The sequence below is a fragment of the Amblyomma americanum genome, chromosome 6, assembly GCF_052857255.1.
Source record: "Amblyomma americanum isolate KBUSLIRL-KWMA chromosome 6, ASM5285725v1, whole genome shotgun sequence".
Classification (NCBI taxonomy): Eukaryota; Metazoa; Arthropoda; class Arachnida; order Ixodida; family Ixodidae; genus Amblyomma; species Amblyomma americanum.
Window position 1 is genome coordinate 106,354,601 of NC_135502.1, and position 25,270 is coordinate 106,379,870.

A 25,270-nucleotide genomic window follows, 5' to 3' on the forward strand; every position below is an offset into this window, starting at 1 on the left:
TGGGGGCAAGATGGTCCTGCAATATTCAGAGGAGACCCACTTCGTTTCTGGGCGCGGAGATCAGACTCCATATCCATACAGTCCATAGAGGATGCGTCCATAGCGCTGTTCGAAGGAGATGCCTGAGAGGTCTTTTGTTGCTCACATTGTTTTTGGCCCTGTGGAGTGGAATCGATTACTACAGAAGGAGGAGTAGACGTTGGGGTAGGACGAGCGGCACCGAGAACTTCTTCTTCTTCACCTTAGTAACCATGGCACATACCCACGCAGGGGGATTGGCCAAGGTTCAGTAGATAATCCCAATGATGTATTTGCGAGGGGAAAAATAGACGTGAGAAGACTGAATCCAGATAAAAATTGGAAAATTCAAATGAATTAAAGAAATATGAATTACCAGGAAGAGAATCAAGCACTTTTGGACATGCGACAAACTTTTGTATACCGCTAACAAGATAATCGATCAGTTGCACTTATGTAATCATGAAGGTAGCCGCAGGCCCTGCTTAACGGGAATCCCGTTGCGCTCGCACCGAACAAAAGACTAAGTGGAAGAGACAGAGGGAGTCCTTATCTCGAAAGAGGGACCTCCAAATACTGTTTTCTCTGAACTGCGAACCGCCGGCAAGAGAGGAGAAAATGATCTATTGTTTCAACTTCCCCACATGATACACAAAAGTTTGTCGCAGCGAACGCACATCTGCATAACTACAAATTTAAGTGAGGGATTCTGCATCGCAGAAGCGTCATTGACACCTCACAAAGCCTTGATTTACACCACCGGATATTCCATGGGAACTTTAAGTGGCTAAAATCCACGTTATTGAACAATGGATCACACAAGCTGGCTGAAATATGTTGGAGAACACAGCACGGAGAACACAGCCAGAACTTCGTTGTCGTCTTCGTCTCCTTCCACTCGTTCAATCGCTCATTGTCGTCGTCGTCTACCCGCTTCAATATATTAAAATATAAAAACGAAAATAGCAGTGTCGTTTGTTGACGAAAATGGTGCTGTTCTAAAAACCATATGGCGCCACTAAGCTGAAGTTATCGCTGCGTCTCAGTTTGCATGCACTGAACTAAAGGTGAGGATGTAACAGTGTAAATTCCCGCAAAACGCAATTGATTAAGATATTGTTCGGCCGCAGGCCATCTTTCGTTTTGTTTTTGTTATTCCTGCGGCGTATAGCACCCCCTGGAAAATAATTCTGGCTCCACCACTGGTCTCTGATGTATGCATATGTAAATGTTTTCCTACCGCAATCAGTGTCGCTTCAGTTGGCCAGGATGTTCTCATGCTTAACATTATCGAACGCACCCCTAATGTAGAGAGCAAGAACTGCCCTGTCACTGTGCGTCGAATAGATGGGTTGAATGAATTCTCGATTTTGTTGAAGGGGGATGTCTTGTGCAGACAAACACGGCCTTAAACCAAACATGGTATGTATCCCTTACTTTCGAGGCAAGGAGAGAGGAGGTCTCTAATCATGGTTTCCGTGAGTTTGTCTACACACCAGCACCGACATATTCGCAAAAACTGGCCATCGTTGGAACTTTGAATCCAAAAACAGAAAGGCACAAGTGCAGCCGCTTCTAAACGCAAGAGCACGCGGGCACTTGCCAACTCAGTAATCAGCAGGGAAAGTCAGGATTCAACTGACCTATATTCACAAGCTACTAAAAACCGACACAAAACAAACACTCTTGGGCCTGCAGTGCCATGCCGTCAAACGTCGCAACGCGCATGGAACTAAGCCGCCACGGTGGCTCAGTGGTTATGGTGCTTAGCTCGTGACCCGAAAGACGCGGGTTCGATCCCGGCCGCGGAAGTCGCATTTCGATGGAGGCGAAATGCTCTAGGCCCGTGTACTGCTGTGCGATGTCAGTGCACGTTAAAGAACCCCAGGTGGTCGAAATTTCCGGAGCCCTTCACTACGGTGTCCCTCATAGCCCGAGTCGATTTGGGACGTTAAACCCTATAAAACATAAAGCTTAAACTGTGTGGCACCTGTGGAGGAAAAAGAAAATGGAAATTGATGGCTGCTGAATATATGACTTGAATTAATTAGACGATATCCAAAATGATTTGAAGGAAATGGACGACAAGGAAATAAATGGTTTATCGCAGCCAAAGCTTTGCAATTTGTGTTAGTTAATTCAGTTCGTCAAACCAAATCTGTGATGCCACCGGAGCCCAAATGCTGACGCAAACGTATCCATCTCAATAGCACTGGTTGCCCGTGATTTTTTTTTCATACATAACTCATCGTTCGTGGAAATGAGAGGGAAAGAAGGAAAAAGGGGATAAGTGGACTTCGTGAGATTTAGATCAGATTGTTATATCTCTACATCGTTGTAAATGTCTTATCTGTGTCGTAGTTTGGTAGTGCCCAGTGATTCAGCGCAGCACTGCTGCTCATACACATGAAAGATGAGATTTGTGTTTATCTTGAAAATGAGATCGTTGGGAGCCCTCCACTACGACACCTCTTTCTTCCTTTCTTCTTTCACTCCCTCCTTTATCCCTTCCCGTACGGCGCGGTTCAGGTGTATTCACTAAGATATGCGAGACAGTTACTGCATCATTTCCTACCCTCAAAACCAATTTTCATTCGTTTTTCTTTTGACGCAGAAAAGCCGCTCCGTTTTTTATTTGTATCGGATTTTGTATCCGACTATAGCTCGTAAGCGCGTGAGGGCAGCACACATGTTAAGGTCGCCTCCCCGGGCTTGTATAGCTCTATTAAAACTCAAGTAGTAGTGAGATTAACGCATTTAGACGAAGGCGTAGGCAAAGGATGCGCGTGTGCAGCGCGATGCCAGTGCATACTCGCTGCAATAGCTCAGTGGTTACAGCGTTCGGCTGCTGCGCTCTGATGCGGGATGGAAATTGGTTTTGAGGGAAGGTAGGGACCCGCCGCTGTGGCTCAATGGTTAGGGCGCTCGACTGCTGATCCGGAGTTCCCGGGCTCGAACCCGACCGCGGCGGCTGCGTTTTTATGGAGGAAAAACGCTAAGGCGCCCATGTGCTGTGCGATGTCAGTGCCCGTTAAGATCCCCAGGTGGTCGAAATTATTCCGGAGCCCTTCACTACGGCACGTCTTTATTCCTTTCTTCTTTCACTCCCTTTTTTATCCCTTCCCTTACGGCGTGGTTGAGGTGTCCAAGGATATATGAGACAGAAACTGCGCCATTTCCTTCCCCCAAAAATCAATTTAAAAAAAAGGTAGGGGCGCAGTAACTGGATAACTTCTCGATGGACACCCGATCCTGATTGTGAAGGAAAAGGAGAAGGAAATTAGTGAAAGAAGGAAGAGAGAAAGAGGAACCGTAGAGTAAAGGGATCCGGTAAATTTAAACCACCTGGGGTTCTCCATGGTACACTGGACTCAAGAATTTCGCTTCCATCAAAACGCGGCCGCCACGGCCGGGTTCGAACCAGCGTCCTCGGGCTTAGAGGGCGGGAGATCAAATCGCGGCATAGGTGGCATTGTTTCCATATGTAGGCGAAAAGCAAGACGCCCGTGTGCTGTGGGATGTGAGTGCACTTTGAAGAATCCCAGGTGGTCGAAGTTATTCTGAAGGCTGCCACTATGACGCCGCTTTCTCTCTTCCTTTCATCACTTCCTCGTTTGCCCCCTTTCTTCGGCACGGTTGAGGTGTCCACTGAGAGGAAGACAAATCACGACGTCCTTTAACCAATTTTTCAGCTCATGCTAAAGTGCCCCGACCGGTCTAAATTATTCCGGTGACAAATCTTTTAATGCGATAGCATTAATAGTCCCATTACGAGAAAAGCCGGCGTGCGCGCGTGTGTGTGTGTGTGTGTGTGTGTGTGTGTGCGTGCATGCGTGTGTGTGTGTGTGTGTGTGTGTGTGTGTGTGTGTGTGTGTGTGTGTGTGTGTGTGTGTGTGTGTGTGTGTGTGTGTGTGTGTGTGTGTGTGCGCGCGCGCGCGTGTGTGTGTGTGTGTGTGTGTGTGTGTGTGTGTGTGTGTGTGTGTGTGTGTGTGTGTGTGTGTGTGTGTGTGTGTGTGTGTGTGTGTGTGTGTGTGTGTGTGTGTGTGTGTGTGTGTGCGCGCGCGCGCGCGCGCGCGGGCGTGTCTTAAGTGTTAAGTGCCTGTGGCGAAATTTTTTTTCTGCTCCTTTTTTCACTCCCTCGTTCATCCCTTGCCTCCCGGCACCAGCCGCGGTGGCCATTTGCTCGGCTGCTGAACCCGAGGAGGCGCGGGTTCTATTCCGGCCACGACAAACGCGTTTCAGTAAAGGTCGGTTTGCTTAGAGTGAGTGAGTGAGTGAGTGAGTGAGTGAGTGAGTGAGTGAGTGAGTGAGTGAGTGAGTGAGTGAGTGAGTGAGTGAGTGAGTGAGTGAGTGAGTGAGTGAGTGAGTGAGTGAGTGAGTGAGTACGCAGTACGTGAACAAAACATATCCACTGCTTTCTTTCTCTACTCTCTTTTCCCACCAACAGTTGTCCACATAATTCCTTTTCTTCCCTGTCCTTTCATGCCGTTATTCTAGCACGATAATTTGGACCAATAAGACTACTCAACAAGTTTTATCCCGCTTGGGCAGATACAGCACGAATTAAAGTAGTTTCGTGCCTCACTGCCGGCATCTGCATGTGTGTGGGTCTGATATTGAAGCGGTCTGCTCCAGCGAGAGGCCATCGTAGTTTCCGCCAGCTTCTCGGAATGCAGGAAGCCCAGCCAGTTGGGGAGGTATGAGATTGCCTCGCATCTGTCGACGCCAAAGGGAAGGATTAATTAGCGCGCGTCCAATGCGAGAACAATAGCTGCTGGCCAGTACTCGTGGCCGTCGGGCTCGCCAAGCGAGTGGCAGCCGAACGTGTGCCGCTACAGGAAACGAAGTAATGAAGGGGGATATGTACACGTTCCTCGTCGGGCTGCTGACTGCGAGCGTCTCGCTTACTCCACGAGAGTGAATTAAGTGGAAATAAATGAACTGGGGCCTCCACATTCTACCTTGGCGTGAGTTGGTGTTTTAAAATGTGTTTGGAATTTCCTCCTCTTACCACCGATACGCTTGCACACGGGCGTGGAAAGGGGGCAGTGGCCCCCATTTAACAGGCATTGGGAAAAAGAGGCTTATACTTCGTCCCCTATTTTTTCCTTACAACCAGGAGACATGGCACTAGTGTTATCGTGACCTTTGGCGCCCCTTATGGAGAAACCTGTGCCCGCCTATGTACGCCCCCCCCCCCCCCCCCCGGGGGGGGGGGGGCATCATTAGCTACATTTGGGCGAGTCGAGTGCGGCCAGTGATTCTTGCCCAAATTTGAGCTTTCATTAATTTTTTTTATGCAAAACAAGGAAAGAAAAGTTACAAGCTCCCAGTTCTGTTTTCTAAATGTTAGTGTAAAGATCAGCCTAACCAACTGCTTTTAAAATTTTCAATTATGCACATACTTCTAGAACCGATCAGATTCGCCGAAATCTAGCACGAGCACACGTGAAGTCTGGTTGAGTCGTGAAGACTAATGCGCCTGCTTATAAAGTTAAATCAAGACTGCACGCGGCAACGACACAATGGAAGGAATGAGGCACGTAGATACCTTTAATCCCGGTTCTTACGTTAAAACCAAGAAAGAAGAGTGACCGCGGGCAAATACACAAGCAGTTGATAAAAACAAAGGATTTGACCAAAACGATTACAGATAAGAGCAAAAAGCCCGATAGACACTGCTGTCCTTAGGCTGCCTGGCAGACAAGTTATCTCGTGTAGATCCCTTAACTGTCCCACACGTCTGCACGACGCACCAAAACGCAGATTTGGCTACCACGTTGACGCACAGTGCTTCACTAGAGCAATTCATTTCATTTCTTTTTCTTTGCAAGATAAACCAGGCAGTTTTTCTCGTCGTTGCTGCGCCTTTGTAGCCAGATGAGGCGTCGCCGTCATCGCCCTTGCTAAGCAACCGCAGCGCCAGTGCCCCTCGTGGCGAGCGTGGCAAGCACAGCACGCGGGACGGCGTGCACAGCAGCAGCAGCAACAGCTCGTGCGGCCTGGCCTGCAGTCGTTCGGAACCCGGGACCCGCCCCTTGCAGAGAGCTGAGCAGCTACGATGCCCGAGGAGTCGAACAAGGCGGCCGGCGACACCATGGAGACCAGCGCTCTTGGCAAGGACGGCAATATGAGCGAGACGTCGGCCAACAAGCAGCAGAGCCCATCGTCGCTGAAACGGCACCTCCGAAAGACCTACGGCCGCCGCCCCATGGAGCTGGTGAACCGCTACTTCCGCTCCATGTTCGACCTGGCCTCGTACGCCAACAACGCGGCGTTCCTGATGCGCTGCCGCGCCATGCGAGTCGTGCCGCGGGTTTACCGCGTCGAGTGCTGCGACATCAAGAACACCCGTCACGTAGTTCGCATCCTGGACGAGTGCAGCTACAGGCTCATGCTGGCTGACCTGGACTACAACCGCCTGCGGAAGGTGCAGGTTTCGCGGCTCCTGGAGCGCCTTCACGAGAAGCTCGAGAAGACCATGTCTCCGGAAGACCTGAGGAACGTGGTGATTTTGGCTAAGGCAAAGTACGAGAACATTTTCGAAGCCACCCGAGACAAGCAGCGTGCCATGTTCGCCGATCTGCTTAAGGAGTACGAGATCGAACCGAAGAAGACCGAAGAGAACGAAGAATGACGCGGCGGCTGACACACTCCCACGAGAACAGAAAAGCCGGCCTAGACTTCTGTCCCTACCTGCTCATGTCTTTTTTTTTTTTTTGCCGGTGTGACAAGACAAGTGCGCCAAGAAAGCCTTCAAACATTGAGCATCGCTGCAGCTACAAGCTGACTGCAAGTCCAGATGATGGCTTTCGAGAACTTTGGTCTTCAAACAAGCGAGGAGGCTTGTTTCTGTTTCTCCTTTGTTATCTTGGCGTTGCACTTTAACGTTAAAAGAATAAACGACAAACTTGTCCAAAGCGTGCTTAAATGTACTGCGGTAGGGCGAAAAGCTTTTTTTTTTCTACCGGCGATATTCCAGTGGACAATAAAAGTTGCACATTATCGCGTTGTTTCTCTGTCTACAGAATAGGATTTTCCTCTCTTCATGGTCCCGCTGAGCAATTTTAATCAACTGAGTTCAGTTACGCTCCAGCATAAATCGTCAGCGCACTGTTGCGCATGTTCCAGTTTTGAGTGGTCGTAGACCTACGATAAGGTCCGATGCGAATAAGTTATCGAAGAGAAATGCTGGCCCTATGTTAGTCCCGAGCTAGAGCATTCGTCTTAGAACCGAAACTGAAACCATGAATTCTAGCATAAGTTTAGTTCCTTTCTTGGCCGTCGTGTAAAAGCGGCGCCGCGTTCTGCGAAACGGCCGCCGGTTGCCTCGACGTTCCATTCGTGCTGTTCTGTGATCATCAGTGAGAAACAATGCCTGTGAAACAAATAACCGACGACGCTCGTTTTCAAGCGGAATTGGCGAACTCTGGAGCCAGCCTTGTGATAGTCGATTTCACTGCGAGCTGGTGAGAAGCTAAGTTGGCCCCTCTTGCCGGCTGGCCATTGCACCACCACGTCCAAAGTGCTGACATCATTCGCGCGTCTTCGTGTTTCAAAAATTAAATTTTCCGTGGTCGAAAATTATTCGGGTTCTTAAGTTCTGATGTGTGTGCGTCTAGTTAACGAAGACAACCACACTCGTCCGTTTGCTGTTCTGGTTGGGCTTTTGGTAAGGGCGTGCGCCTTGTCAGTGCATGGCAGCTGAGAGAGAGAATCGGCATTACTTTCACCACTCGGCAACAGAAGCGGAACCAGAGCTTCTGGCCGCCGCTCTTTTCAGAGGTTATGATTGTGTTTGTCTCCTTTATCTACTAACTAGCCCCGCGACGCCCCTTTGCCCATAGCTTTGTCTTTTCATGATGGCGCTTAGTTGCCGTTAATGTCGTTGTTTGGAGACCGGTTATTGCCCGAATATTGTGTCGTCGTCGTCAACGTTCGGTCCATGACGTTTTCAAGGTTCCATCGCAGGTGCGGGCCCTGTCAGAGGATGGCGCCCGTGTTCGAGTCGCTCAGCAGCAAGTACACCCAGGCAGTGTTTCTGAAGGTGGACATTGACCAGTGCCAGGAAATCGCCTCCGCCCATGGCGTGAGCGCGGTGCCGACGTTCGTGTTCTTCAGGGCCAAGGCGAAGCTGACCACGTTGCGGGGCGCCGACCCGGCCACCCTCGAGGCCAAGATCCAGGAGCTCCTGAGTTCAGAGCCCCCCGAGGGGGCCACCAGTGAGAAGGTCCACGGCCATGCAAGTACCATGCTCACGTTTTGGCCTGAGCACTTATTTCGCCCTGTCTTCCGAGTCGTGCACTTTTGGGACGTAATTTGCATCCCGGGGAGGTGGGGGGGCAAGAGGGCAGAGCGTGCAGAATACACATTTTTTCACTTCTTGACTTAGGAGAATTACCTTGCTCCAATGCACCGCTAGTTTCTGGAACGTCCGTTTCAGGTTACAGCACTTTGCTGTAAGCATTGACCATTTAACAAAAAGAGCTGGAAGATTAGCACTTTGCCGATCTCTGTTGTAGCTGTGTCGTACTATTGCCTTCAGTGTCTGACCGCACGTTCTGTGAAACTGTGATTGTTAATGAATATACTGTCAGCGTAAAATGAAAACCGAACAAGGCAACTGCAACAAGGACAGCAAAACGAGAGGATCTTGGCTGGTGGAGACTGAGCACCAGCATATTTGATTTACACTTCCTGTGCAAGGGTTGTGTTTGTTGTGTGCGTTCAGTTTTGTGCATTGTGTGCCTTCAGAAAGATGGGCCAGTCTTTTTTGGACACCATTCTTGAAACTCGACCCCGTCGGCTGGATTGTATTTCTGCAAGAAAAAAATTTTGTGCATTGTCATAAGGACATCACCGCGTAGGATGAGAAATATGATTTTAAAGTCTACGTTAAATGTTTGAAGAATTACTACACATAACACGCAGTAAATTTGCCTATATCCTACATTGTAGGACGACTCAAAAGTCGGTGTTGGGAAAAATATTTCCACCAATAAAAGAATGATAATGAATTATGAATGAAATAAACATTTTATATAGAAAAATATTTTATGTAGAATTTTTTTCCAAATTTCTGATGTTTCGGCATATTTGGGTTAATGTGCTCTGCCTGATTTTCTCTCCAGCAACCATTATTTTGATATTGTTTTTGTGTTTCAGTTATTTTGTTTGCATTTTATTTCATGCTGGTAGTATGTTTTCTGCCATGCAGGTATTTGACCACCGTTCTTTGTTTTTAGGTTGACATGTCAACATTCTTGGATCGGAGTGCTCAAGAATGCCTAAATGAGTCTGACGACCACCCTCTAGCTGGATGTCTGTCTTCGGGGGATGGTTACTTGGAATCTGACTGCGATGAGCAGGTGTGCAACATTGCTGCTGTAAAAATAGACAAAGGCGATCATATGATGGGATGCAACAATGCTACGTCAACAGTATTGGTGACAATATACTCCCGGTGTTGAGACTGGCGCACTGCTGAATATAACCCAGAGCCCTTCACTGTGTTCTGCCCCATGGCAACTTGACTTTGGAGTGTGAAGTCTACACGAGTTGCTAATCTGTTTTCAAAATGGTAACAAAGAGAAAACTTGTCTTCAGACTAATTGGCACCTCATGTGAACTAATGCAAGTGATTCCCTATTTGGCTGTGTTGTTCTCGACGTTCACCACTTAGCTCATGTCATTAACAAAGCTAAATTGGCGAAGTCAAGCCACCAAGATACATGCCTCTTCCTCAGTAAACACTAAGCAAAACTCAAAGGATAGGGCTTTTATAAGAGGGTTCATGAAAGATAACGCAAGACAAGTTTTAGCATAGAAAACAAAAACAGCCACATTCAGAGCGCTTTTCTCATGAAGAAAGTGGGCCAGCAACTTGGTCTGGGAACAACACATTGTTGTCCAGTTATGCAACAAGCGGACTTGTGATAATTGTTTCAACTGTCATATGTTTACCTTATCTACAGCAGCATTAATGTCAATGAGAATTTGAAATTTTCACTTCTTGATGTTGGTAGACATTCCCTAGTGTTTGGCATATAAATTGTAGAGTTGTAACTTTGGCTTAGGCTACTATGTTTATGTGAAACAGAGGCTATAGCACAATATGAACTGGGTTTGGCTTAGGCTACTATGTTTATGTGAAACAGAGGCTATAGCACAATATGAACTGGGTGAAGAAGATGTACAATGCCAAACTTGGATGTACACGCTTATTCTGTATCTTTGGTCATGTCATATCATGCTTTTTCTTTCAAATGAATACTGGGCTGCTTTACATGTGGCATTTCATCGCCACTGATGTTTTTTATCCTACACGGAACTGCAAATTTCTTTTTGCTGTATTACAGTTATAAAGATAGTAGGCTGTAATCCTGTATCGACTGGGGTTCTCAAATTGGGTTCTACAAAACACTTGGCTTAATTGTAATGGTATCTTTTGGCTCCCCGAGCGCCTGAATCCATGCATGCCTCAATACCTACTTTTCCTTTACCTTTTGAAAAGTTCGGCATTTTCTGAGGCTAAACAGATTGGATATCTCTGCCCAGTGCAGCCATTAGGTAGGAGTACAAATACAAGGGGGTACTGAGAACTTCTCGGCTTTGCACAAAAAGATAACGGCCAGAGTTTTGAAAGCACACATTTATTCAACATACTACCCCCTGAGACTGATGCACTTGTTACATTGTTTTTTCAGCTTTTCTATTCTGTTTAAAAAGAAATTTGACAGGTCGTCAAACCAGCATTCAGCAGCATGTTTGACGCCAGCAGTGTCATCGAAATGACGACCCTTGAGATGTTTCTTCAAGTTCGGAAAGAGATGGTAGTCAGAAGGGACCAGGTCAGGTGAACAGGGGGGATGGTGGACCAATTATAAACCCAGGATCTTTAGTTTGACAGGCACAACTCTGGACGTGTGCGCGGGTGCATTGTCCTGCAACAAAAGGATTCCTTTGTTCAGATTTCCCCAGCGTTTCGTCTTAACTGCTTCTTTCAATTTGTCAAGGAGGCCAGCATAATACTCTCCGCTTATACTACAGCCCTGAGATAGGTAGTTCACCAAGAGAACACCATCTTTGTCATAGAAAATGGACACCATGGCTTTTTTCACCAAATTCTCGGTGCGGAATTTCTTCGGTCACAGGGACACTGTGGCGCCATTCCTTTGACTGTTCCTTGATTTCGGGATCATAAATGTGGAGCCATGTTTCATCCTCGGTCACTAATGTATCCAAAAAGTCCTTTGTAGCATCATAGTGGGTCAAAACCGCTCTGGATGCCTCAACTCGTGTCTCCTTCTGTTCACTGTTCAAACATTTTGGCACCAACTTCGTTGAAAGCTTGCGCATGTCTAGGATATTGGTAATAATAAAAACAACATGCTCCCGGGAGATGTTCAGTATCTGGGCTATCTTTTTGGCGGATATTCTCCGATCCTCAAGAGCTTATGGACAGCATCGCTTGTTGCCGGCTCTGTTGGGGTTACGGAAAGAGCGTTGACTCAGTGACAGAAACGAACTAGAAAGCTGACCAGTAAGTATGCCAGACATAAGGACGAAGAAAGAAAGAGCATTAAACGACAGGTTAAAAGCGTCGAAGGTAAAAATTGGATAGATTCAATGGAAAAGAAGCCTAGTGTAGAACTATATCGATACTGGAAATAGCAGATCAGGAAGGAGATGTTTTATGGTAACTTAAAAGGCAGTGCCCTACTCTTTAAAGCTAGGTCAGGATGTCTGAGAACGCGTAGCTACAAAAAGGAATTTAATGAAGAAGATGACACATGTGCTGTGTGTGGTAACTCTGTAGAAACAATAGAACACCTCATTCTACAATGTGATGGTATCTATCCCGATGTCGATGCAGGCACAGTCACTCTTCCTGAGGCCCTAAGGTTTAGAGATAACAATAGTCATGTAAATAAATCTGCGGTGGAAACTAGCAAAAAGCGATTGGAAGATTCGTGGCTCAAATGCAAAGAGGTGACATAAGGTTAAAAGTGTATGAGGACGTATTTAAAGAAGATGACGAATTTTAATCACCTACTGCACAGTTAAACAAAAATAAAGGGACAAAAAGTGAGCATGGCGGCAACTGCCATCACCCTGTCGTTTCAAAGGGGACACTCCTACCTTCCATCCATCCATCCGCTCGCTCTGCCACGGACCGAGCGGAGTATGCCCCTTTTGCTCCAGACATTGCCTGATGTAACGTTATAAGTTCCCAGGGTTCCATTGTTGTTGTTTGTATGCAATGCACTCTCATAGTTTTTTCTGTTTGAATGTGCTACTGGCGCACCCAGCATGTTCCATGAAATGCAGAACTCGGGGAATCTGTTACTTTCGGTGATGATACATAGCAGTACAAAGTAGATGCAGGACAAACGTTTTCTGTTGTTAGTACATGTTTCTACATGTGATTCCACGGTGTTCAGCTGCTGTTGTGATGAGTGTGCAGATAATGTTCACTGCAAATGAAGCTGCGGTTGTGCTGTTCAGGTGCAGTTATTGCATGGCTAGCTGGCATTGTCCCTAATGTTCTTTGTTGGTCGTTCCTTTGCAGCTCATCATTTCTCTCGGATTCATGCAGCCTGTGAAGCTCCATTCCATCAAGTTTCAGGCACCGAGTTGTGAGTTTCTCCCTTTTTTTCTTTCTTCCTTCTTTAATTCTTCGGTCTTTCCTTCTTTTGGGGTTCTTTTTTCTTTCTCTAAAGTTCTTATTAGCTGTTTCCTAACCATGACACACTTAGAGAAGGCATTGCAAAACTTGCAATAAGCAAACTTTATGAAACCACAAACAAAAGTTTACTGTGAAACTCGGGCATCTGACTTTGGTGTAGAAACGCTACTGTGCCAGACAAGTTCGAAAGGGATGGAAGCAAAATAGCAGCCTATAGCGCACTATCACGTGAAAGCAATAGCTGGGCTAAATTTTGTGGTGTGATGCCAGGTACAGTAAAACCCTGCTATAGTAAACTCTATTATAGTAAAACGTCGGATGCAGTAAAATGAAGCTGCATTCCCATTTTATCTTCCATAGACAACTGTACTTTTTTTTTGTTATAGTAAAGATTTTTTCGAAGAAACGGCTATAGTAAAGAGCGTCTAGCCGTGGCGACGTACTTCCCGCGGAATGGTCGCATCGCAGCACGCGCGAAGTAAAGGATCGCAAAGCTAATATGTACCGAAAGCGCTTTTTGAGGCAGCTTCACCACCGAGCTCGAGAGCCGCGAGGAGATGCCAACTTTTTGAGGACATTGAGGTTGCAAGGCAAAGTGCGTGGCGCGCACAGAAAAAGTAAAGCTGGCTATGTACGTAGAAAGAAGGTGGCGCAGGTCGCTAATAAAGGAAAGTCAGTAAAAATGCAGTGAGGAGTACAACATGGAAGAATAGGGTGTACGTTTGTAGCAGGGTAGTGGGAAGCACGAGGAAGCAGCAGCAAGAAGCAGAGGTGCAGCGGAACTGCTTAGGTGGTTTTGCCGCACTTCACTTTGTAGTGCGTGTTTCTTAACTACTGCCTCTTGAATGATGCTGAAGACACAGAACAAGACTCCATGGTCATGGAACGCTTTGGCTTTCACGTGGAATCAAACTCTCTTTATTTTTGTATCACGTTGTATTCTTGTAAATGCGGTACTTCCGAAACAAGACGTAAATGATGTCGAAAAAATTCAGAGGGGCACTTTGTTGACCTAAAGTGCGGTGAGGCGAAAGCCTTTAGCGCGGTGTTGCTGCTTGCATCACTGATGTGTGGTTAAGAGGTTAATTAAGTGCACAATTGTTTGTGAATCTTAAATTCTGGAGACACTGGAGGGTGTTTGGGAGGCATCCGTCTGATTTGACGCCTTTCCGGAAAAACTCTCCAGCATCCTAGACAAGGAGAACTACATATGCATTGGCAGGAAGTAGCGTAGTTGTTAGCATGCTCGCTTGCGGAACGCAAGGATGATGGTTCGAATCCCACCGTGCACAAAGTTTTTTTTTATCAAGCTGCTAGATGTAACGGACACCGGACAGATGGGAGAATGAGCCATTAAAATCTTTCATCTTAAAATGTGATAACATGTAATAACTGATACTAAATAGTTATTACATGAAGGGACGATAAGAGAAGGATGTAAGATATTTCTCAGTGTTCGTTTTATATGCAAACACTTTGTGCTTAGTAAGCAGCCAGAGCATAGTCAGAGCATTACTATCACCAACAACTTATATAGCACAGACCCTGATATAGTAAAGTCCCTGATATAGTAAACATTTTTTTATGGTCCAAGCTACTTAACTATAGAGGGGTTCTATTCTACCATGAATCATTTGACACTTACAAGTACTAGTACATAGTACTTTCCCAGCCAGAAGAGACTGGCATTTATTTCTGCAGCTAATGCTTTGTGGACATGTTGGGTCTACGAGTAGCCCAACAGTCTGGATTTCCATTCATTCAGCCTGCATTTGCCCTGGGTCTTTTCAGCAAAGCCTCCTCATTTCTTCCAGGTACAAGGTGCATTTAAATTGTGACCTGTTGTCTGTTGCAGACTGTTGAATGCATGACCGTTTTTCCTAGGTTGCTAATTGCCCATTTAACAATTCCTGGCAGTTGTAGCTTCCCTCATTAAAGGGGGTGCAGACTCCAAATTTTGGTTGTGTGGTATTTCCAATGATATCCATAAAATTTATGAACATAAATCGCCATGTGGAATTTGCCTGCACCCAGCAAATAACATGTAACTGAATTTTGTAATCATCTTGTTCAGGCACGTATTCAGGAGCGGCCCAAGGCAGCTTACAGCACTCTGCTGTAAATGTGTGTGTTTTGGAGGGGGGAGGGTTGCATGCTCAACAAAAAACATCTAAGACTGGTGGGGTGAGGGTTTGAGCTCGATTTTAGGGGGGGGGGGGCCTTGAGCCCAAATGGTGGATATGACATCAAAGTTAGCTTCAGATCACCAAAGGCATAAAAGAACTGCTTTGTTGTTGTATCTGCTTGTTCATTTATTGTCATTCTGGTACAAGAGTGGGAGCAGATTGAAACAACAAACCAGTGGTTATATCACAGATTTTTCTTGCCTCACACGACCTGAAGTCCACTTAATGTCAGAGCCAGTGTTTGGATGTGGAAACTAGACCTGAAGCGGCATGAGAGAAGAAAATCCACATGATGAGCCATGTGTACTGATGTGTTACGAAGCATTCCAAAGCAGAAAACATGGCGCCAGATACTTGGTGTCTGTACTGTATTGCTTTAATAGTGCGTAGCATATGGTAACAAAAGCAGGAGGGGAGTAAGAAGCCCGGATCATCTTGAGGCCCACTCTGTGTTTCCGCTTGTGTCATACCTTGAAAAAAAAGGATGTCCTCTTGCAGAGCACCTCGATTTAACACGAAATGCATGGTTAGAATCACACCCATGATTACATTCCCGGAATGGGTTAATAATTGGCTTTTGGGGGAAAGGAAATGGCGCAGTATCTGTCTCATATATCGTTGGACACCTGAACCGCGCCGTAAGGGTAGGGATAAAGGAGGGAGTGAAAGAAGAGAGGAACAATGAGGTCCCGTAGTGGAGGACTCCGGAATAATTTCGACCGCCTGGGGATCTTTAACGTGCACTGACATCGCACAGCACACGGGCGCCTTAGCGTTTTTCCTCCATAAAAACGCAGCCGCCGCGGTCGGGTTGGAACCCGGGAACTCCGGATCAGTAGTCTAGCGTCCTAACCACTGAGCCACCGCGGCGGGTTGACATTTCGCTTTTCAGTATGATCAATATTCCAGTGAGTAGTCTTCCACTTCAAAGCTCTAGCTTGGATCGTGAAGCAAGGAAAGCTTTTCTTCCAGGGCTGTCAATTGTTTGTTTACCTTTGTATTGCAGTGTTTTCTTTGCACAAATGATTTTTATCGGCTGCAGGAAACACCTTTGAGATATTCTTGTCTGATAATATCCTCAAGCCTCTCTGGATGGGGTCAATGCATTTAGTTTCAGGAAATGATGCGCCCTTTGAATGCAAACTCCTGAACTAATGGATATGTGTAAACTGGAGCAGTTAGGCATAGGCTCATGACTTCGTATCACCATGTTCTCATGACACAGAGGTTACTGTCACTGCTGACAGCTTTTATAAGCTAGAAAACGAAAAGAAATATATGTACAATCAACAAACGATTTTTCGGATTCTTCAGGATCCGAAAAATGGTCTGAATAGTAATCGAGCAGTCCGAGAAATTTGTAAACTTAAAAAAAATCACTTTGCTATGGAAAACCGTCATAAAAAATTGTGAACTTTGCTGTTTCCTCTGTTCCATCTGCAAGCTATAAATTAGATTGTAATCAAGCCAGAGTCAAGCTATCGGCCATGTCTGCACTACCTCAGGTCACCAATACCAGGCTGCAATGCGGCAGTGGGTCATGCCGTGAATGCACCGTGATGCATATTCCGGCCTACACCACTATACCCGTGCTGTGCGAAGCGAGAACAGTGCGTTTCCTGGGGCAACAGCAGTTGCGAAGACAGACATGAAACCCACTGGAAGAAAGGAGATTAAGCGAGCATCTCCGGCTGCACCCCACCCCCACGTCCCCCCATCTGCCTCATGCCATGTGTGGCGTCGTCTAAGCTGCGGTGGATGCTACCGCTACCACATTTTCAATGCTATTGAGCGCTCTTTTTTTTTTTTTTTGTAGCCTGCCTTGAACCCCTATGCCACTGTAGAGCATGTGATTAACTTGGAAGTAACGATGAGGAACAAATAGCCAAGCTTATTCAAGTCAGTCCATCCGAATGACTGCGTTTAAATCCAAGATGGGACCTTTTACGCTAGTGAAGGGCCGGTGCCTGACAATTTCTGAGTGAAGTCCAGAGTATCAGGAGTTGATTGGCTACTCTACAGGTGTCACTGCAACTGGCTGTTTTCGCAAGCAAACTGCTGCAATGTCAGTATGATTTTCATGCTGACCTCTGAGGTTAGGCCAAATCGCTCTTCTCGTTTACCAATGATTGTGGTATCCCAGTGTGAGGAGTTTGAATTGAGCGGCGGCCAAAAAAGTCTCTATTATCAAATCCAGTTTTTCTGGAAATAAATTTGTCTTTTGCTGCCAAACAGCAGCTGGCCAGGAAGAGTTACAATTGACTTTTAGTTACAGCAAATATTGGATGCAGTTGTCCTTGCTGTACCTTACATTTTACCCTTATGGCTTACATTTGGGGCTGGGCGTTTTTTAGCCAGCAAGGGCTACGCGTTGTGGAATCGACTTTCGTGCTGCAATATACGGCAATCAGAAAGTTCATCCCATAAAGGTAGTGCGTACCTGCAGTGAAATTTTTTGTTTGGGTCCCGTATTCTTTTTTGCTCTGCTTGGTTAGCTCGAAAACCCAGTTAATTAGAACATTTTTGGCGGTACCATTTACTTCAAATTAACACAGTTATACTGTATATTCTACTTTTGCTGGCCAACTGGCCAAGGAGACTGCACATGTTGTTCACTGGAGGAGTGTGGCCCACAACAAGGTTTATTTGGTTGTGGCTTTAAAGAAAAGCAATGTTTGTTTGTGTACATTGTTGATAGTGGTTGAATTTGGTACTTGCGGATGTTAAATTCTGCGCCTCAAACAGCATTGCATCAACGCATGCTCTCGACTCTCGTCCAGCTCTGGGGCCCAAAACGGTCAAGCTGTTCATCAACCAGCCGAGGACCCTGGGATTTGACCAGGCAGTCGGCATGGAGGCTGTGCAGACACTCACGTGAGTTTTGGCGGCGTGTGGCAACGGTGTTATATCTCAGGCATGCTGCTTTCCCTCTGGATACTGTTGTGTAAAATGTGTAGTATACAGGATGATTTTTTTTTACCATTACAGATTTTTATTTTAAAAACTGTGTGAGATACGGTAGTGTGATTTGTTGAGCTGGATGTACAGCCAGGCGGACATTATGCACCTCGTACAGATTAATTAAAGTAAATTACCTAATAAACAGTTTTTTTTTTATTTTTGACTTTAGGGTGCAATGTTATATTGTGAAGTTTATACCAGTCAACATCTAAGGTAAGCTCAGTTTTGGAAGTTTTCGTTATAGGCAGTATGGTTCAAAATACCAAAACGTCATAAATGTGCATTTGAAAGTTTGTTGAGCTGTCTTTCCCTCATTACCTAATTCGAAATTAGTAACTTCTTGTACATTGTCAAACACAGCAACTGCACCTGTATTTTATCTGTAAGAAGTGCTATAGATGCCATTTTGTAGATATGCAATGCTGGAAAGCCAACTCAAAGAGCTTGGAAATGTGTATTTTTAACAGTCAATATTTTGAACCACATTGCCGATTAAGAAAATTTAGAAACAGGGCTCACCTTCGATGTTGACGACCATAAATTACAAGAAAAAAAACTGCCCTAAAATCAGTTTAATAAGTAATTTAGGTTAATCAGTCTTCTAATTACTGATCCATTGTGGTACGAAATTTTTGTAACAATGCTCTTCAGCAGATTTCTGTGCTGCCAAAGCTGGCAGCGTCCAAGCACAGCGCACCGTTGTATTCGTGCAGCGGAGTGCTGGCTCTGTGTATATTTGCAGCTGGTAGTAAAGTGTGCTGCAATGAAGAGCAAGCACGGAGCAATGCCGAGGTTGAAGCAAGGACTCGACTTACAAAATTATTTTCTCACTTATAACAAAGAATGTTGTGATTAAACTTCCGGAAATAAACGTCATTGACTGGTACTGTGCAACTTGCTATCTTTCATTTTTTACTGGGCACTGTGCAATTGACAGCTGAATATGCTGCAAAAAGCAAATTTTGTTAAATTTGTAATTTTTTCCCTGACAAGGCTTACGTTTTCCTGATCTCTAAAACATTTTGATCGGCTTCTTTGCCGTCTGGACAACTTGGAAAAACTGTTGGAAAGTATTAAACAAAAACTTAAAAATCCCATATTTCTGTACTTTTTCCATGTTTTTTAATGAAAATCAGGCATGCCTGATTCATAGTGTTCCTTGTTTTGTTGTGTGAACAGTGCGCGGTCGTGCTGACACGCGCTGTGTGTGGCTTAACACAGGTCTCATTGTGCTGCAGAGTGTGCATATACATTGTACGCACCTCCAGCAAATGTTCCCCATGGCACAAATTGAGCCTGGAAATTGATAAACTCACATATGAAGTCATTTCAGAAATTTTTGTTCCCATTAGTGACAGCTGCCGCAGTGGCTCGATGGTTATGGTACTCGGCTGCTGACCCAAAAGACACGGGTTCGATCCCGGCTGCTCCGGTCAAATTTCGATGGAGGTGGAATTCTAGAAGCCCATATACCGTGCGATGTTAATGCACATTAAAGAACCCCAGGTGGTCTAAATTTCTGGAGCCTTTCACTACGGCGTCCCTCATAGCCCGAGTTGCTTTGGGACGTTAAACCCTCATAAATCATAAATCACTTCCTATTAGTGAGGTTGCATCTCAAAATCCTACAACTCAACGTTTATGGCAGGCAGGATGATAATTTTACCCTTAGTGCATAGCTTGATGTCAAGATAAACCAATGGCACGCATTGTAGCAAGTTCCCTGCAGCGAAATTTCTTGAAACCTCTTGGAAAAAGTGACATAACATAGTGCATAAGTTAAGTGCACAAGGACTTACTTTACATAAACTTAAATTATATAAATTACATAATTTAGACTTCATGAATTGCAATTTTTTTTTCTAAAGCCCTCTTCCCCCTTAACCATATCCTGTGCTGTTAAAAACTGTGTTGAGATTCACTAAGTTTGTGTCATGCAGCACTGCAGTCAGGCCACATGACTTTTATGACTTGCCAGTGCAAATAAGCTTACTAGGAACTAGGCATGTGCTGTTTCTTAAAATGAAAAGGGGGGGGGGGGGAGGTCCTACATGGGCATTTTTGTCGACATTGAGGTGAAATTTCGTGCTCGAATTTTTTTTCTTCTGCTCCCTTTGCTCTGTGCAGGCTGACTGGGAAGGACCTTGAAGAGGGAGCTGTTGTGCCTCTGCGCTTTGTGAAGTTCCAGAATGTCCAGAACCTCCAGGTGGAACATCCTGTTTTCTTCTTGCTCTCGCTTTCAAGTTTCTTGTACCGCATAGCGGTACGAGTGGCACTTGGCAGAAATGCTGGCGTCTTGTGTGTGAAGTCATGGCGAGTGAAACCTCCATTCTTCAGAAGCACCACCCACTGCCAACCCACCCACTTCCTTCCACCTTCCCTCTCCATTTCGCATGTGTGAAGCTTCGGCTTAGAGTAGAAGCATTTGTTAAGAGTAAAAGCATCAAGGCAATCATTGAGGGCAAATCCAATTGCTATCGCAGCATTCTCGCATAGAGTTTGACGATTGTCCTGTCATTTTTATTTTAGTTTTGTAGGTGGTAACTTTTTAAATTAAAAATACCGGCTGATGACGCCGTTACGTCCTCTCGCTTGAATCCTCATGGTGATAGCGCTGAATAATGATGAAACCAGAACTGGTGGGTTGGGCTGAATATTGTTTGGATCTGCGCATAATATGAGCTGGTAATTTGACATGCTAAAATCTGGAATTGTATGCGGGTTTTTACTGTTATCTCTGGAAGCAGTACAGTTTATTCGCACAAATGAGTAATTGCTATTCAGAATTGTAGAAATATAAAGTAACTGAGCCACAAGTTGACTGTAACAGGCTGGGTGCAGTTTGTGAGAGAACAATCGAGCCACAAATCTAGCCTGAAATGATACTAAGAATATTAAGTGAAAAATTAATCAAATCACGCACTCGAGACACGGTAAATTAGGAAATGCAGTTGTTGCATCAGATGTCATGTGAACAACCGTATTTTCCACGATTATGAATGCATGCACCAGGCTGTTGATAGCCAGATGCGACCTGCCCGCTTGCTAGTTGCTTTGTCCGGCATGATTTGTAGGTGTGCAGCAAAGTTCTTTAGCACTCTAGACTGGGGGCAGTGGCCTGCGCCAGTTGGTGCAAGCCTTTCTGACTGAACTGGTTGCACTTGGAACGTCTACTGCAGTATTCTGCTTAACGCCACTGCTTGCCATAGAGAGAAATCGTGTCTTGCGTTTCATTCTTCCTCCTCTTGGTGACAGGATAAAGTGGCATTTTTTTTTTCACCCATCTACTAAAAGTGTTGCGTCAAATCCCTTATTCTCAGAGAAAACGCAAGCATTCTTTTTGTCCTTCAACACTCTTGCATGAGCTTCACCAAAAGCATGTGGAACATAGCTATGGCAAAATAGAACTTCTTTTCATGTCTAGGGCACACTGCACGCTGTCTGGGATGTAATGATCCGCCCTGTACATTACGCACATTTGGAATGAGGCTGCATGTGTCTATTCCACATTAGCTGCAAAAAGAGCAGTGAATTTAGACTTTTTCTTGCTACCGTTGCAGTCCAAAAACTTTTGACTGTGGCTGTCCACGGAATTGGCAAAGCTTGCGCATGACCTCCTCAAGCATGCCATGCAGGGCACATTGCGCTAGAACCAACGAGCGAGCTAAAGACTGAGCTTGTCGATGTGAAACAAGGGAGCTATAGTGCGTGCAAAACATTTTCTTGTGAGCCTGGTCAGTGACTCGTGAATTAAATTTACACTGAACTATGCTATGCTGCTTGATTATAAGGTATGCTGTAAAACTGCTTTGCAATATCGATGATGAAGCTCGGGAGCAAAGCACAGGGAAAGTCGCCATTGCAGTGAAGTTAGCAACATTTTTAATGCGGAGTGACTAATAACATGCCCCAGGGAGAGCCTTCTATTCCCGAGAATTGCAGCCCTATGGCCTCTTCTCATCAACATTGATAGCACTAGTGGCCACAGAAACTTATAGAACACATTTGTTGTTCAGCCCTGACTTTCCTGCATTTTTGCGCACATCCAGGGGAGGAAAGGTGCTGTCCGCACTTACTTACATGACTGCCGAGCCACGTTTCTCTGTTGCAAACTTTGCACTGAGACTCAGTGTCACTGCTTTAGTTATTTACTTTTTCCACGTGTGTTTAGAAATTCTATGGTGACCAGTACGTGAACATGTACTCGTGTCAGAATTATGTTGCCTGGCTTTTTGCACGGAAAGAAGGAGCTCTTGTCGCCGATCTCGAAGTATTTACACTGGCTTTAGCTTGAAAGCTGGGCTTCTATCCACAAAGGGCAAATTTCCTTAATTTCTTGACATACTAGTGCCCGAGACATCTTCATTTTTCCTCATTACGTACCGTTAAACCAGGTCGTACTTTTATTTCATCTCTGAAGGAGAACTTCTACCCATATCTATCTCATATCTGCAATATGATATTCTCTTGTAGTCGGGTGTTGTTTCAAAGTTCACTTGGAACACGCTGATTATTTTGAACAAAAAAATAAATGCATTATGGGTATTTGCTACCTATAACTTAAGGCAGATATGAGAGTGGCAGCCTGTACTAGTTTTCTTTATGCACACCACTCAATGCACATTGTTGACACCTTTTCGTGTTTGCCAACTTTCATGGTTTACTTCATCATGTGTCTACTGATTGGCGACCATTCGCAGATCTTTGTCAAGGACAACCAGACCGGAACGGAAACGACACGCATCAACTACCTGGTCATCTATGGCAGCCCAATTAACACTACAAACATGGGTGAATTCAAAAGGGTAAGGGCAGTGATGGTTCTGCTGATTTTGTGGCTCGAGCCGCCCGAAAGTGTGTAATAATCATGCACAGTAAAATTTCGGATGCTTCAGTCCCGGTTGATACGAACTTCAGAATCATGCGAATCCATAAAATTGTCTGGCCAAAGTGCTGTGCTGTGCACGCTGCAAAGAATTCTGGGTTGCTGGACACTCTTGTGCCACCATGGATAATACTTAATGCCCAAGCCATGACCGCACCCTTGGGCTGCCCAAACATTGCCGAAGCGCTGTCACCAGTCATGCTGTGCACACCTCAAGCAGTAAGCTGCAACACGCAGCCATGAATAAGTTCCATCAGCTGTGAACGGATTTGCGTGAATGCATGACCCATGCTTCTGCATGTCTATTTTCGATAATAAGGTTATTTTCCACGACACCCCGAGACTCACATTATCGAGATTCTATTATAGTCGGGTGTTGCTTCAGAGTTCACTTGGAACAAGCTGATTATTTTGAACAAGAAAATGAATGCAGGGTCCGAAATAGTTGCCCACCAAACTTAAAAACTCATTTTTAAGGTAAGAGGCAAACTCATCCATTCATTTGGCTTGTATCACCAAAGTTGACAGGAGGCTATTTTCACTGCAGGCGGAGCTTTGGTGAGCTAAATATGACCAGGAAATGAATTAAGGGTATCGCTGCCATTGACCATTTTCACATCATTACTGTGAGATCAGTGCAGCTTTTTATGTTGCCACCATTGGGTTCCATGCGGTGATCATAGAGACCTTTACATTATTGACGTAGTGATTTTGAAATGACTGGTGCCTAAAAGCATGAACATAGGCACAGAAAGTCAAAGAATTGGTTTTAACAGATAACAAAAATTTGATGAAGTTATCCTTAGTGTGGCTTCAAACTGAACTCCTTTCTTTCATTATTACAGCGCAAAGACGGCACAGAACAAGAAGGGGACACAACAGCGCTGTTGTGTCCCCTTCTTGTTCTGTGCCGTCTTTGCGCTGTAATAATGAATGTAAGTAACCAACTCGCCCAAAATGTTGTATTAGTAAACAACTCCACATACCCTCCCATAACTGCTTCCAAAGTGAAAAAATTTGACCATGCTTTTCAGCGAGGTAGCTTTACTAGCCGCATTTTCAGATTTCGGACATGCATACAAATGTATGTTCCTGAAGCCTGACATATGTATATCCCTGAAGCCCCCTTTTTGGTAAAGGTTTTTGGGGTTAAGAACTTCCAGGTAGAAGGCATTTAGGCCAAAGGCCTTTATGGTAAAGGCCTTTAGGTCAAATGCCTTGAGCACGTAAGAACCTTAAGTGCCCACCCTAACTAGTGCTACCGCACGATATTCCGTGCTTAGCCATGATAAACCATCTGCTTTTCCTTTTCTGGAGCATTCAGGTACCATCTTTAAATATCTTTTTCAGGTGGCTGGAAAGAAGGGAGAAAGCCATTAGCAAGCTACAAGATGAACATGCCTTACACAGGAGTGGCCTTGTGATGACCTGCTGCTTTTTCCTTAGTATGCAATTTTGTGACGGTGTGAGAGCATCATTCTGAGCAAGGTTTTAATGATGCATGGAAATCTTGAATGAAGCCATGCTACGCAGCTGTTCTTGATGCATGTGTACATTTGTGTACATTTCAGGCTGGAATAAAGCGTTTTTGCAGGGTCTTGCTATCACTTGTACATGGGCTGCAAGAAACTGTCAAGAAAAGTACACAAGCATTTATCGCAGTAGAATTTCAGCAAATTTCTTAGCAGTTATTTTTCAGCCACTACTATACGTGGGGCCTCTCGAAGGCGTGACTCATGCTCAGTCTCCCTCGCTTAGAGAGGGACGTCAACGCCTGTGTGAGTACCATTTTAACTGTACAGCAGCATTTACTGTGTATTCATTTCAGCAAATTAGTAGTATTTTTTTACTTTTTCTTTTTGAGCTGGTACTGTTGTATGCAGGGCCTTTTGTTTTTGGTGAAACTTGATTTCTCGTCTTGGTCCACAAGCATTATTATTTGGTTAAGCCTGTTTGCCACCTGCACTGTACGAAACAGTGTACATCACATTGCATATGCTGAACATGATGACCTCAAGAAACTGCTGTTTATCTCTGGCTCCATTAACACCTCGCCATGATCGTACATAAAGAAGACTCGTCATAGTACAGTAACTTCCTTTAAGACAGATTTGAAGGCACCACAAAATTTGCCTTATCAGAAGTTAATATTAGCAGAAGCGCCCCTAAAAACGATATTTGAGTACACGCTAAGGTCATATGCTGCATGAAAACAGTGAAGTAGGCTTTCATAGAGAGGATAATTGCATATAGACCATTTATTGTACTATGCATGAAGTAAGCTGAAGAGTGGGGGGCACGAGACAAGCTCACATTAGTAGTATACTTGAAATTAGCATTGGTCTAGCTTTTTTTTTCACCATCGTGTTTTTCTTCCTGTGTCCAACAGTGGCTGCAATTTTTTTTTTTTGGTTTTCATCCTGCTCTTGAATGGTGCCCGTGGGTCTCTTGGTGTTATCTCTGTCCCTCTGCAGCACAGTTATTACCAAATCCATGAGCAAGCACAGCACGTGCCTTTCCGTACGCCATAGG

General features: G+C 45.1%; 2 protein-coding genes across 2 annotated transcripts; both read left to right on the forward strand.

Moving 5' to 3' along the window:
- The first annotated feature begins 5,969 nt into the window (after nt 1-5,969).
- Nucleotides 5,970-6,949, forward strand: LOC144094893 (uncharacterized). Its single transcript, XM_077628762.1, has one exon. The coding sequence runs from the start codon at nt 6,080-6,082 to the stop codon at nt 6,653-6,655; it is 576 nt and encodes a 191-aa protein (XP_077484888.1). The 5' UTR covers nt 5,970-6,079; the 3' UTR covers nt 6,656-6,949.
- A 363-nt stretch (nt 6,950-7,312) lies between these two features.
- Txl (Thioredoxin-like) lies at nt 7,313-24,334 on the forward strand. The gene is made up of 8 exons (XM_077627713.1): nt 7,313-7,487; nt 7,990-8,260; nt 9,264-9,386; nt 12,590-12,656; nt 17,673-17,766; nt 19,981-20,059; nt 22,554-22,658; nt 24,089-24,334. Exons 1-8 carry the CDS (start codon nt 7,393-7,395, stop codon nt 24,116-24,118), a joined length of 864 nt encoding a protein of 287 aa, XP_077483839.1. The 5' UTR covers nt 7,313-7,392; the 3' UTR covers nt 24,119-24,334.
- Nucleotides 24,335-25,270: the final 936 nt, after the last annotated feature.

Coding starts and splice junctions, on each gene's coding strand:
- Txl (XM_077627713.1), top strand. CDS start 7,393: ATGCCTGTGAAACAAATAACCGACGACGCTCGTTTTCAAGCGGAATTG. Junction 8,261..9,263: donor GTGAGAAGGTCCACGGCCAT/GCAAGTACCATG, acceptor CTTTGTTTTTAG/GTTGACATGTCAACATTCTT. Junction 22,659..24,088: donor ACATGGGTGAATTCAAAAGG/GTAAGGGCAGTG, acceptor TATCTTTTTCAG/GTGGCTGGAAAGAAGGGAGA.
- LOC144094893 (XM_077628762.1), top strand. CDS start 6,080: ATGCCCGAGGAGTCGAACAAGGCGGCCGGCGACACCATGGAGACCAGC.